The 13,245-nt window shown below is 56.0% G+C and overlaps 6 protein-coding genes across 6 annotated transcripts; 4 read left to right on the top strand and 2 right to left on the bottom strand.

Annotated features, from left to right (window-relative positions):
- Positions 1–243: 243 nt before the first annotated feature.
- Positions 244–2,511, bottom strand: BAUCODRAFT_78758 (uncharacterized protein; the record flags this gene model as incomplete). Its single annotated transcript, XM_007682807.1, has 1 exon — positions 244–2,511. The coding sequence occupies one exon, from the start codon at positions 2,509–2,511 to the stop codon at positions 244–246; it is 2,268 nt and encodes a 755-aa protein (XP_007680997.1).
- Positions 2,512–2,984: 473 nt separating this feature from the next.
- On the top strand, positions 2,985–4,172 carry BAUCODRAFT_116392 (uncharacterized protein; the record flags this gene model as incomplete). Its single annotated transcript, XM_007682929.1, has 1 exon — positions 2,985–4,172. One exon carries the CDS (start codon positions 2,985–2,987, stop codon positions 4,170–4,172), a length of 1,188 nt encoding a protein of 395 aa, XP_007681119.1.
- Positions 4,173–5,188: 1,016 nt separating this feature from the next.
- On the top strand, positions 5,189–8,898 carry BAUCODRAFT_27875 (uncharacterized protein; the record flags this gene model as incomplete). The annotated part of the gene is made up of 2 exons (XM_007682648.1): positions 5,189–8,780; positions 8,837–8,898. 2 exons carry the CDS (start codon positions 5,189–5,191, stop codon positions 8,896–8,898), a joined length of 3,654 nt encoding a protein of 1,217 aa, XP_007680838.1.
- Positions 8,899–9,243: 345 nt separating this feature from the next.
- BAUCODRAFT_298603 (uncharacterized protein) lies at positions 9,244–10,941 on the top strand. Its single transcript, XM_007682928.1, has 2 exons — positions 9,244–10,754; positions 10,820–10,941. The coding sequence occupies exon 1, from the start codon at positions 9,588–9,590 to the stop codon at positions 10,710–10,712; it is 1,125 nt and encodes a 374-aa protein (XP_007681118.1). The 5' UTR covers positions 9,244–9,587; the 3' UTR covers positions 10,713–10,754; positions 10,820–10,941.
- A 136-nt stretch (positions 10,942–11,077) lies between these two features.
- Positions 11,078–11,642, top strand: BAUCODRAFT_151987 (uncharacterized protein; the record flags this gene model as incomplete). Its single annotated transcript, XM_007682927.1, has 4 exons — positions 11,078–11,214; positions 11,269–11,404; positions 11,464–11,565; positions 11,619–11,642. The coding sequence occupies 4 exons, from the start codon at positions 11,078–11,080 to the stop codon at positions 11,640–11,642; spliced, it is 399 nt and encodes a 132-aa protein (XP_007681117.1).
- A 274-nt stretch (positions 11,643–11,916) lies between these two features.
- Positions 11,917–12,816, bottom strand: BAUCODRAFT_116381 (uncharacterized protein; the record flags this gene model as incomplete). The annotated part of the gene is made up of 1 exon (XM_007682926.1): positions 11,917–12,816. One exon carries the CDS (start codon positions 12,814–12,816, stop codon positions 11,917–11,919), a length of 900 nt encoding a protein of 299 aa, XP_007681116.1.
- Between the last annotated feature and the right edge of the window lie 429 nt (positions 12,817–13,245).

Raw genomic sequence — 13,245 nt, 5'->3', positions numbered from 1 at the left:
GGGTCTCAAGGCCTTCCAAAGCAAGGCATAATCCGGCCGAGCCTTGTCCTTCTCCACGACGACGACCATGGTTTGTCGCGTGTCTAGAACTGTGCAGCACTTTGCAATGGCCGCATCCACAGTCGTGTTGAGCTTTTGCACTTTCAACCTTCATGCCACTGCAATGTGAAGCATTTGCGAACGCGCCGCTACGTCCAGACCTCATATGAAGCTTGCTGCTGTATCTCGTGACAAGCGAGGTGCTCACCCCATTTCACTCTCCACCATCACGCCTACGGGAGGAAGCGTCTCTGAAGCTGCGGCTGTACTCGTAGTGGCAGATGTTGTTGTCGCCTCTTCTGCTTGCGCAGCGGCCGCGTCGGCCTTGTTCACCGCCTGCTGCACAGCAGAGGCAACAACCTCGGGTCCAAATAGCGAGTCCCTCTCCGCGCGTTCACTGTCCAAACTCAACTCCATACCCGGCAGACAGAACAGATCATCCGTATTCGCGATGTCCGTGACAGCGCGCTTGCGAGCGGCATCTTTGGCATCGCAGCCACCGGCGTACTGACGGAGTGTGATAGCGAACTCCTCAGCTTGAGGTCTAAGCTCAATCGGGTTGAACAATACTCCGCGGTAGGAGAGATGTGGCAGATGCGGCAGCTCGAGGAGGTCACCGTTGAACGGTAGCAGCTCGTGCAGTGGCACGTAGCCTGCCCCTTCTCTTTCGAGATGAGTGGCAAGTGTAGGCGCATCGGGCCCAAGCAAGAATGGCTCCTCTTCCGGGTGGTTCGACTGTCGTGAGACTTCCGAGCCCTTCTGCCCTTCAGTCTTCTCTCGCAGAAACTCTTCCGGTATCTGCGAGAGGTCGTTATGGACGGTTGCGAGCGGTACGGGCGGACATAGCACGTTCCAGCCTCTCGCTCGCATCAGCTCGAGCAGAAACTCCATCCATGCCGGTTCCGTCTCCGCAACCACCTTCTTCGTCTTCTCTGCTTTACCGGTGTGGCTCGCGGTGATGCGGTTGCTTACGAAGTTATGCAGGGCAGCCCACTTGTCACCGAAGATTAAGCAGGCTTTGGAAGAGGGCGCCTGGTACAGGAAGGGAGCGCTGCTGGATTGGTTGTAGCTCTTGTTGTCCACAAAGCGCGGCGAGTTCATGTTGGCGACGATTGGCGGGTTAAAGCCGTCACTGCCGTTGATGAAGTTGCTAGGCACGTCCAGCGATATGCCTAGCAAATGCTCGGCTTCCGGTATGGCGTAGGATGAGTATTTGTACTCCAAGATGACATAGTGTAAGTATTGTAGGTATAGAGGACTGAGTTCGGCTTCGGCGGAGAGGACAAGCACATGATGGTCATTCAGGTTCTTCGGATAGAAAGACTCCAAGAAGCGCACGGCCGCATGTTCGGAGCTCAAATGAGCGCTGAAGACGCGGTGCCGTACGGTCAAAGTGCTCGGTGCCAGTGGAGACGCATCATCGACTGGAGGCCAATTGACGGATTCCAAGAACCTTCGAACGAACGACGTGACTTCTTGAGGCAGCTCAATGGACAGCTTCGGCACTCGCAGCCCACCATAATCCGCTCCTTCTAGACTCTTCACGAGCCGCAGTAGCCCTCCTGAGCTGTCCGGTGGTGCGTGTATGAGGATGTCTATCGTAGGCCTAAACCAATTGCGCAAACCGCCGGAGTCCAAGCGTGTCATCCAGAAGAACTCCTCGTACCGGCCAGTAGGTATCTCGATAATCGGCCGGCGCATCTTCGCTCCTTCCAGCCGCATAGCTCGAACGAAAAAGTCGTCTTCCTCACTACTGTCGTCCATGATCATGGCTTGCGGGTGCATGAAATCCCATACGTGCCGCATTGCCGCATGCACCGAGGCTTCGGCGCGGTCGTCGGTACTGTAATCGGTGTAATCCGGCCGACCGTCGTGGAAGTATACATTACAATCATCAAGGGTCACGCCGTTGATCGTCAAAATATCGTCTAGTGACAACGGATCGCGGCCGAGCAATATCATGTGGACGTAGTTCCTGTCCCAGCGAGCCATCTCACAAGCCATGGGGATGAGGTTGGCCGCGCTTTTAAGCGAAGACACCGCGAACAGAATGTTGCGGTTGTCCGGCTTGCCGCCCATCGTCCGTACAATGCCGTGCAAGCTCGCCGCCAGCCGGTAATACTTGAGAATGCCTTCATAGTAATGCTTGTCCGAGCCCTCGCCAGATCTTGCAACTCGCTGCCTCGGAGGCGGGCCTATGGGCTCTTGCAGCTCTGATCCCGGTCGTGGAGCTGGAAGTGGAAAGCTGGGCGACGCGCGAATAGCGTCTAAGGACGGGATCCATCCCGTCGACAGCAGATGAACACCATAGCAGAGCGAAGCTGTCACCGCGACGGCCCACAGCAAGCGCCTCTTGCGCCAGCGCCATGGCTGCAGCAGACTCGATGCCGTCGGACTCCTCCTCGGCTTAAGATCGTCACTGCGCTTCCCAAGCTCTTCGTCTTTCTCGTGGACGCGGTCATGCGGGTGCATACTGTGCTCCCTGGACACGGCTCTACCTCGACTCGTGGGGCGGAGGATGCCGCCTAGCATTTGGGTTGCGATTTCCGCTAAGGCATCGCCGCGGGTAGAGAGTGACACAAAGTAGGCAAAACAAACAACTCGAGCAGAGAAGAAGTGTATGTGTATAGAAGCTTCGAAAAGCTCCCTATCTATCATTTACATGTTACCCCATGCAGGAGCGTTGTTAAATTGGCTTAGCGAGGAGATAGCCTTTCGAGCCAATCTGGGAGCCGTGTGGGGCTTGCGGGACGGGTAGGCATGTACAAGAGGGCAGTCTTCGCCATCCGCTATTCTGCGCCTTAGCGAGCATAACATGGCAATGTTCTTGCGAGGCTCTTCGGGACACTTTGCGAATCGTGCAGGATCACTCTCCGGGTCCGTGGGAGTAACGTTGTTCGATCGACAGCCTCCCTGAGCGTCCGCAGTCGAGGCACTCAGCAAAAATGGATTTCACCCTACCGGACAAGAGCTCACCAGACCTCCGCCTGGTCATGGCCACAACCGAGGAGCATCTTGCACAGCAGAATGCCAACAGTGAGGAATGGCGGGGTGCTCTGTCACTGGAAGCCTACCTACGCCGTGAAGACCATCTACTGAACCAAGCATTGACGCAAGACGGCGGGCTTACTCCGTGGATGCTTGTCTATCAACCTCCGGATGGTGGTCCTCGACATTCACTATGTGGTTGTGAAAGCATAAAAAAGAAAGCTCTGGTTTCCACACACGGCCGTGTCGAGGACGTGGTAGCACACGGAATCGCCAGCGTGTTCTGCCCACCAAAGTATCGCGGCAAAGGATATGCTGGGCGGATGATGACAGAACTTGGCAAACGACTGAAGACATGGCAGGTTGCCGAGGGCTCGCATAGTGCGTTTAGTGTACTGTATTCGGACATTGGTAAAGACTTCTACGCTGCTCGCGGCTGGCAGCCTTTCCCATCAGCGCACATCACTCTGCCACCTCTGGCCACGCCGAGGATAGATGTTGAGGGTATTCAGACCCTGCAAAGTGAAGACCTTCCCAACCTCTGTGCCCTGGACGAGAAGCTGCTCAGAATCCGGCTATCGAAGCTGAAGGGCTCCAGCCGAACGACCGTAGCGCTCTTGCCAGATGTCACGACATTGAATTGGCACCACGCACGTGAGGACTTCGTCTCGACAGAGCTTCACGGTGGCAGGCCGGGCTTCATGGACGGTGGTCGTGGTGCTCTCGTCCAGACCAGCTCCGGATCACGCGTATGGTGCTACTGGACGAGAGTCTGGACGAATCCGCAAGAGGAAGCACCAAACACGCTGCACATCCTCCGCCTCGTGGTCGAAGACGAGCAGTATTCGTCGTTTGAGCCAGCATCCGAGCAGAAAGCGGTCGAACTCGAAGATCGAGACTTAATGATCAAGCATGCTCTTGCGCGACTACTGTGTATGGCACAGCTTCAAGCTCACGCATCTGGGATGAAGGAGGTGCAGATTTGGAATCCGACATTGCTTACCCTCGCCGCGGCACGCTTAGTGAAACCAAAGGCCGCAGTTGAGAACCGGGAGAAGGAGAGCATCGCAAGTCTGCAATGGTATGGCGGCGGTTCGTGGAAGGATATCGATTGGGTGTGCAATGAGAAGTATGGGTGGTGTTGAACATGATCCAATGCACGAGCAAATGCTGTCCACGAGGTCCTCGAGGTTATTCCATCGTTGCTCGTTGTCCGCGTTTGTGCGCGCCCAGCTCGTGTCACTCACGACTCCAAATGAGGGCTATGTGTTTCACGTTTTACGTTGCGATCTTTGTCGGACATCAGGCGCAAGAGGTTGTAAGATATGCCGCCGTTCATGCGTTTGTTTGTTGAGAGCATCAAGCCTGCCCACGCCACTTCGCGCATTCACCCCCCCAACCCCACCCACTTTCCCGGCGAAGATTCCGCTACTTTCATCTGAACCTCCAGCCAGACCCACTACCGTGCATGCGCCGAACACATCGCTGTCGTAATAGCTTGCTATCACCGCCGAGGGGCGATACGAGACGTTTCCATTCATGGACGGCGGCCACTTCTTGCCACCGACATCCCAGCAACCTTCGAGCGCGCCGCGTGGCTGAGTCGAGCCCACCTACTCCCACGGCCCAAGGGTTGCCCGCTAGCAGCAACTCTCTTCTGACATCACACACGCCTTGGGCAGCACAGAAAGCAGGCCAATTCATTATACTTCGCCGGCAACGGCTGAAAAGCCGACGACCACCTGAGCCCCCTCGTAGACTATTCTACCGAGTAGGAGCAGGCTAGGGTTGCAAATTGCGCAAGCGTCGCCTATCAACTTGGTGGACTCGACGTCCGGCTTGCTGCCGTGACTGCTGGCTCTGCCGACGCCTTGACTTTTCCCGGCGTGCCCTCTGCTTCTCGACCACTTCTCACCACTTGCTATTTCTAAGCGGACGCCGCGTACTTGCCATATCCGGCAAGCGGACTGTGCTCGATATCTTGTTTCCGCAGCGCTGCCGCTGCGCAGATTGTCCGGCCCAAAGTGGATCACCCCACGTGCTCGACCTTGTCGACATCATTCTTCTTGATCACGTTTGTAGGAACCGTCAACGCCGCGCCGACTCAGCGTCAGGCCGGCTTCTCCACGGCTGCTCGTTGTGAGCAAGCCGTGTCGCCAAGATGAACGAGGATGCAGCGGTACAGGAAATATACCGCAAGATCGAACGGGAGAAAGCCATCATCAATGCCGCCAACTCGCTCCGGCAGGCCACGAACAATGCGTCTGTGCTCTCGCGTGGTGAGTCGCAGATACGCGATGCACGAAGGAACATCCAGTATTTCGAGCAGAGACTACAAGAGCTGCGGACCCGGAAGATGGGCGGTGATATGAGCAACATGTCAATCTCTGGTAATGGAGGTCCCCCACCGCCACAGCATGGCGGGTCGAGTGCTCCTGCACGAACGGGAGCGGGCATGAACAATCAGCAGAACTACCATACCCGACAAGCCGACTACGGCGCACCGGCTGCTGGCGGATACAGCATGGGTGGAGCACCTGGCCTCATGCCACCAAGGGCACCATATGCGCCACCCGGACCTGGAGACAGGTCACCGCGAGCTCGACCTAACTACAGCAAACTCGAGCTGATCAAGTACGACACCCAACACCTTGGACCGCGAATCCAACTAATGCTGTCGCAACTGGAATTCAAGCTAAGCGTGGAGAAGCAGTACAAGGACGGCATAGAGAAGATGGTCAAGCTGTATCAGATGGAGAGAGATCGCAAAAGTCAGGCAGATGCCGAGCATAGACGTGTGGAGTCGAACCAGAAGATACAGCTGCTGACACGTGCGTTGAGGCGCTACGAGGACCTGCACGTCGGTATTGAGGACTCTGCGGACGCAGCTGATGACGAGAGCTTGGACACTCCGACCCAGCGAAAGCCATTGACGGGTCACTTGACCGTACGGATACACGCCGTTGCCGATGTGGATCACGCATCGACCGGCCGTTTCCAGAGAGGGCCCGAGACCTTCGTGATCATGAAGGTTGAGGACGCATTTAAGGGCCGAACGAAAGCCACGCGGATAGATCGCTGGACGGACGAAGCTCACGAGTTTGACTGTGATAAGGCGAATGAGATTGAGTTCACAGTATACGACAAGTCTGGCGAGCAAGCAGTGCCTATCGGTCTGCTGTGGATACGGCTCGCAGATCTAGTGGACGAGATCAGACGGAAAAGGATCGAGACAGAGTTCAACCAAGCGGGGTGGACCACGGCGGAGAAAGTGGACGGCGGGCAGACTCGACCTGACTTACAGTTTCAGCCTCCGCCCAATGCACAGAGCTTGCAGGGTGGCGCTGGTGTAACGGCAGCAGCAGCTGGTGGTCCTCCGGGTTCGGGCCTGGCGCCGCAGACTGGCCCTATCTTCATTGACGCCTGGTTCTCTCTTGAGCCTGTTGGACGGATCCAGCTGACCCTGGGCTTCGTCAAGCAGGTCAAAGATCGAAGACCATTCGATGTTGGTCTTAACCGTAAAGGTGCCGTCAGGCAGAAGAAGGAGGATATCGTTGAGCAGTACGGCCACAAGTTCACCGTGCAAACATTCTACAATATCATGCGTTGTTCGCTATGCGGCGACTTCCTCAAGTATACGGCCGGCATGCAGTGCGCGGACTGCAAGCTCACCTGTCACAAGAATTGCTACCAAAAGGTCGTAACGAAGTGCATCAGCAAGTCTAACGCCGAAACCGATCCGGACGAGGAGAAGATCAACCATCGTATTCCTCACCGCTTCGACTTCTTCTCCAACATGGGCGCCAACTGGTGCTGTCACTGCGGCTACATACTACCTATTGGGCGCAAGCAGTCACGGAAGTGCTCCGAGTGCAAACTTACCTGCCACGCCAATTGCGTGCATTTCGTGCCCGACTTCTGCGGCATGAGCATGGAGTCTGCAAATCAGATCCTGGCTGAGCTGAAGGTAGCGAAGAGCAAGGGCGCAGGCCAAGGAAGAATGTTGCAGAATAGCAGCAGGCTGAGGCCGCCGTCCGGGGCTACATCAGGCCGGCCGACGCCGACGCCGAGCCAGCAAAGCTTCGTGCAAGCCCCCGGCCACCAGGAGCAGATCACGGCTGCCGCTGCCGCTGAGGCCAATAAGCAGGAACGCTTCTCGTATGGCAAAGAAAGAATATCCGATCAATTTATGGATCCGCCGCCGCCACGAACGTCTTCTTTCGGCCCGGGCGTGGATCCTGTAGGGGCGGCGAAGGCTTCAATGAACACGCCACCTTCGCCCGATAGCGCTCAGAGACCAGGCGCGCATCGTTCGCAGTCATCGCAGACCTCCGCTGCGCCAATGACGGCCGCTGCTGCCGCCCAGGCTGCCTATACTGGCAAGCGTACTTCTGCGCAGGACCAGCAACGGCCTGGATATCAGCGAGGCTCGACCGACTATAATCAGACTGGCTCTCGGCCCGGTAGTGGCTACGCTGACGGGTACCATGAAAGCAAAGGTTACAGACCACCTCCGCAACAAGCACAGCAACCTGGACCTGTGCCGTACGAGCCTGCAGCGTACGCAAACGTAAGCGGGTACGGACACCCCGCCCAGCCGTCAAGTCCTATCCAGCAACAGCCCATAGCAGCGCCGCCGGTGAGGGCGCCGTATCAGCAGGCCCCCGCGCCTGTGCCGCAAGTACAACCTCCGGCGGTACAGACGCCTGCTCCGCCGCAGATAACAGCTGCGTCTCAAACACCCGTGAACGTTACTACACCGGCACAGGAAGAGCGGAAACAAGCACCACCCGCCAACACCGCTGGTACTGGCAGGCGCATTGGGCTCGATCACTTCAACTTCCTCGCCGTGCTTGGTAAGGGTAATTTCGGAAAGGTCATGCTAGCAGAAGCGAAGGCCTCGAAGCAACTCTACGCCATCAAGGTGCTAAAGAAAGAGTTCATCATCGAGAACGACGAAGTGGAGAGCATCCGATCGGAGAAACGTGTCTTACTTATCGCCAACAAGGAGCGGCATCCCTTTTTGGTGAACTTGCACGCTTCATTCCAGACGGAGACGCGAGTCTACTTCGTCATTGAATACGTGGCTGGCGGAGATCTCATGCTGCACATTCAGCGCGGCCAGTTTGGCACCAAGCGGGCCCAGTTCTACGCCGCCGAGGTGTGCTTGGCGCTCAAGTACTTCCACGAGAACGGCGTCATCTACCGCGATTTGAAACTCGACAATATCATGTTGTGTCTTGACGGCCACATCAAGATTACCGATTACGGTCTCTGCAAGGAGGACATGTGGTATGGTTCTACTACCTCGACCTTCTGTGGTACACCCGAGTTCATGGCGCCGGAGATCTTGCTCGATAAGAAGTACGGCCGCGCTGTCGACTGGTGGGCTTTCGGTGTATTGATATACCAGATGCTGCTGCAACAGTCACCTTTCCGCGGTGAGGACGAGGATGAGATCTACGATGCTATTCTAGCTGATGAGCCTTTGTACCCGATCCACATGCCAAGAGATAGCGTGTCGATTCTGCAGAAGCTGCTGACGAGGGAGCCCGAATTGAGGTTGGGCAGCGGACCGACTGACGCGCAGGAGATCATGAGCCATGCTTTCTTCCGGAACATCAATTGGGAGGATATCTACAATAAAAGGGTGCCCGCGCCGTTCGTTCCGACGGTGAAGAATCGCGCGGATACTAGTAACTTCGACTCGGAATTCACGAGTGTGACGCCGGTTCTGACGCCGGTGCAGTCCGGTAAGTCTATCGGCGTGGTACTAGTTTTTGTTCTGAGGTGCTGACGTGTGCTGCAGTTCTTACGCAAGCGATGCAAGAGGAGTTCAGAGGCTTCTCTTATTCTGCGGACTTTGTTTGAGGGTATGAATGATCGGGTGGGTACGACGGGAGACTGCATTGATGCGTGCATGCATTCGAGAGCTGGACTGCCTGGGGTAGGAATGGTCCATTTGAGATACCCGACGTTATACACATTCAGCATGGTATTTCCACTTGTTCGGTTCTTGCAAGTCAGTGGGTGGCTGCTATACCGGTACGCGCCGCGTGTGTTGTTTGAGCTGGAGGCTCGCCGTGGTTTGGCAGTTGAAGCCACAGCAAGGTCGGTGAGGATGTTTTGGAGGGAAGACGACCACGGAATCACCTCGGATTGACGACTATGAGAGTCCACGAAGGTACATGCAAATGATAGACCCTATGACCATTCTCGAAGCTGCTTCCTGCGTATGATCTGTGCAACCCTACCACAACATGACTGCGGGTCGGTACTACTCATGGCAAAGACTAATTCTCTTCGTTTTCGAATATAACAGTACCTTAGTGATCCAAGCCGCCGTTGACCTTCCTCGGCCTGTGTAGGGTCCTTGCAAACAGACCTCCACCAACATGTGACTTCCTTCCCAGAGCGTCCTAGCGTAGTGACATCACTGTGCCTTCCGTAGCGACGCGAAAACGCGATTCCCCAGCGTGCCGGATGTACTCTGGCAGCTGCAGCACCGTTCGCCACGATGTTCGAGTATCCACAAAGACAACACGCTACCCCCAGCAAAGATGTTCGACTGGGCGAAGCACGCCGTCGGCATCTCAGAGCCAATATATGGCCCCTCCGCCATTCAGAGTGTGGCCGAGCAGGCCAAAACGACGCCTTATCGCGAAACGACCAAGGATGATCTCGCCTGGGAACTGATCGATTCCACCAACGTCGAGACCAAGACCTTTTACATGACGAGCGACGACGGCCACATTGGACTAGTGCAAGTCATCTACAGCAACGTCCTGGGCGTGCGCAAAACGGCGCAATTCAGCGCGAAGATCTTTCGGCCCGATGGCAAGCATCTCTGGGCATCTGACAGCCTCAATGACTTCGCGTTCTCAAGCGACAAGCAGAGTTTCAAGTCAAAGGAGGGATGCAGCATGGACATCAGCGAAGACGGCAAGAGCTACGTCGTAAAGTCCACAGTCAACAAGAGCAGTGTGGTCGACTTGAAGTTCACGCAGTCACTCCCCGGCTTCGTGGCGGGCGAGAATGGTACGTCTACTTTCGGCACGGATCCGAAGAAGCCTTGGGGTCGCATGAAGCACATCTTTTGGCCGCGGTGCCAAGTTGAGGGTTCGATCATAACCGCGGAAGGCCCGGTGGACTTCAGAGGCCGAGGCATGTTCGTGCATGCGTTGCAAGGCATGAAACCACACTTTGCGGCGGCTAGATGGAACTTTGCCAACTTCCAGTCGCCCTCCTACTCGGCGATTGTGATGGAGTACACAACACCCAAGTCGTATGGCGAGACTGTTGTCGCAGTTGGCGGCATCGCGACAGAGCTGGGCATCTTGATCGCAGGAGCCTCACCAGACATCAAGGCGGAGCACACGCAGGTGAAAGGCGATCCCGACAATGCCTGGCCTGAGCCCGGATCAGTCTCGTTCAAGTGGAGCGGCACGTCAGCGGAGGGTAAGGTGGTGTCGGCAAGCCTGGATGGTGACATCCACCCGCGTACCGACAGAGTGGATGTCATGGGTGAGTTGCCCAAGTTTGTGAAGCAAATCGTCGCTGGAGCGTCGGGAACGAAGCCGTACATTTACCAGTATACGCCAAAGCTAAAGATTCGCGTCCAAGTTGGAGAAGAAGTGCAGGAGGAAGAAGGTCAGTTACTCATGGAAGCGACATTCATATCTTGAGCGTGGTCTATTAGAGCTTGTACCACAGCATGCCATAACGATGTATGTATATGTGGGAAAGGGGATGAAATGCTGTCAATGCCAATGTTTACCGTTAACCCGTTTAGCAACGCAGGGTTAGCTCGGCGGTCCGAGCGTCTTGCAGCCTTACTTCACAAACCAATGTTCTGCTTGACATACTGAGCAGTGAAGTACATTTGTACGACACAGATATGGAACATCCATTCACTGGCGTGTAAGGCAGCGATTGCTCTAACGGATTTCCGACTTTGTGCGAGACATGCTTCCGTTCCATCGCCCACCGTACACATAGTCGTCGCCGTCATCATTAGCCTGAAGATATCCCACACTCCCAACAGATCAATATGCCAAGCCTAGCTGGTCTGAATCTCCTACGCTCCGATGTTAGCGGTAGTCGAGCATTTGCCCGCAAAGGACCCATCGGCGGAAAAGGCGGGAAGGGAATAGGCCTCGGAAGAGGCAAGACAGCTGCCCGTCACCGGTATGGTTGATCCACCTTGCACTTCTGCCTGACAGCCTGCTGAAGTCTTCGTAGCAAGGTTCTGCGTGACAACATCCAAGGGATCACCAAAGGTGCGATCCGGCGCATGGCACGTCGAGGCGGCGTCAAGCGTATCTCTGCGGCCATCTACGATGAGGTTCGCACCACGCTGAGGGTATTCCTAGAAGGCGTGAGACTTGACATGGTATCATAGTTATCCCGAGACAACTGCTGATTACGCTTCTTCAGGTGCTCAGGGACACGGTTGGAGTGGTAGAGCACTGCCAGCGGAAGACCGTTACTGTTCAGGACGTGGTCTTCGCTCTCAACCGTCAAGGCAGGACGCTTTACGTATGTACTACGTTCGCGAGTCGTAACGTGAGGTATACACTGACATGATGCAGGGTTTCGGTGACGCCGTGCGGTAGTTTAAAGCGGTTTGAGGGCTCCGTTGTCGCTTTCGGTTCCATCAAGATCGACGGCACGGCGATGTCACTAAGCGCTCGTCAGGGCGTCGCGGTGAGGGAGCGCCGTGCAGGCACAGTCATGCATTTTGCGGCGTAACACTTTCGTCACGCTTGAGCGGCGCTGACATGCGATTGAACATCAAGGATCGGGCGTTAGTACTTGGGTTGCTGTTTCATGATACCCACCGCGTTCGACACCGTACCATAGCATTGCGCAAAGGCAGGCAACATGCACTTATTGTACTGTCAGACTGAGACCTACCATCCACGCGGTGATCATGGCTATAACACTCGTCAAAGCCGCCATTGAAAAGTTCACCCCGTTGTTCGTGAGTAGATCCCAACCAGTCTGCACTCTGGCCCCACCTGCAGCAACCTTGACTCTTTGCCCACCAGGTCCTTCGACGACTTTGCCTGTACCTTTGTCCGTCACGGTAGCCTGCATTACAGCACCGAGCAATGAATCGATGACACTTCCCAGGAGGCCCATAACCGTGAGTAGGACGGCAGCCGGGACGTTGATGGCTGCGTTTGGTGGCAACGAGTACAAAGCAGGCGATGCCGTTATGACAAGCAAGAAGCCACCAACAAGACCATACAGCAATCCATCAACTGTCACGCCTCCGTTCGTCCCCCGAGGTACTCGCTTCCACGGTGCGGTGATAAGGAAGGGGGTCGTCTTAGCCAATATACCAAGCTCCGAGCTGAATGTGTCCGATGCGACGGCGGCGTATTGCGCAATTATACCCACTGGCAACACTCGCTTCAGGCCCGGCATATATGGACTGGGCGACAACGGTAGGTGAGAAGAGATGAATGGCGTGCTATTCGAAAGCCACGCATGCAACAAGATCAAAACGCATGCGGTACCGGAGTTGGCGAAGACTTGCGCGCTCGTCCTTGCACCCTCGCCGCCGCCACCCCCAGAAGATGACTGCGTCAAGTCCGCTTTCGCCTTGTGCCCGATGCGTGTCACTAGCGTACCGAGCAGGAAGAAGATGATGAGTAGCCAGAAAAACGCGGGCCAGGGGTGCAGCATGTGTACGAAAGCCACTGCGATTCCAGCGATGATGCCGCCAGGTGTGAGTTTGTTGCGGATCAGGGCGTAGCCGACGAGACCTGCGGTGGCGGTCATTTGCGGTAGGTGACTGCGACCAAAGGCTCCGATGTCCATGATGTCCATGGTCACTGTGGCTGTGGCTGTGGATCGCTCAGGAGGGATTGCAGCTTCACCTGAGTATGCAACAAGGTGCTTCAGACGCGATGCACTTTACTACTGTCACTGTGAGCCTGTCGACGTTATTGTTGCTGCCAACGTCAGGATGCCATGCAGTCCCTACGTTCAATATCCCGGCGCCGGCACCATGGATCGCACCGCCTCGATCCGGCTTCCGACGATCGCTAGGGCGAGGGGCGGCCGCGGCGGGCTCCTGCATGGTGCAGTTGCATCGGCGTCGAGACCGTAATAGGCGCAAACCTTCGAGTCCCTTCTCCACATCAACAGTTCACACCTCACTGTACAGAGACGTTCGCTTTGGAGCAGACTTCAGACCCGACTTCCTGT

This window comes from Baudoinia panamericana, assembly GCF_000338955.1.
Source record: "Baudoinia panamericana UAMH 10762 unplaced genomic scaffold BAUCOscaffold_14, whole genome shotgun sequence".
NCBI classification, from domain to species: Eukaryota; Fungi; Ascomycota; class Dothideomycetes; order Mycosphaerellales; family Teratosphaeriaceae; genus Baudoinia; species Baudoinia panamericana.
The sequence above is the reverse complement of the archived record's forward strand: the minus strand, read 5'-3'. Positions and strand labels throughout refer to the sequence as shown.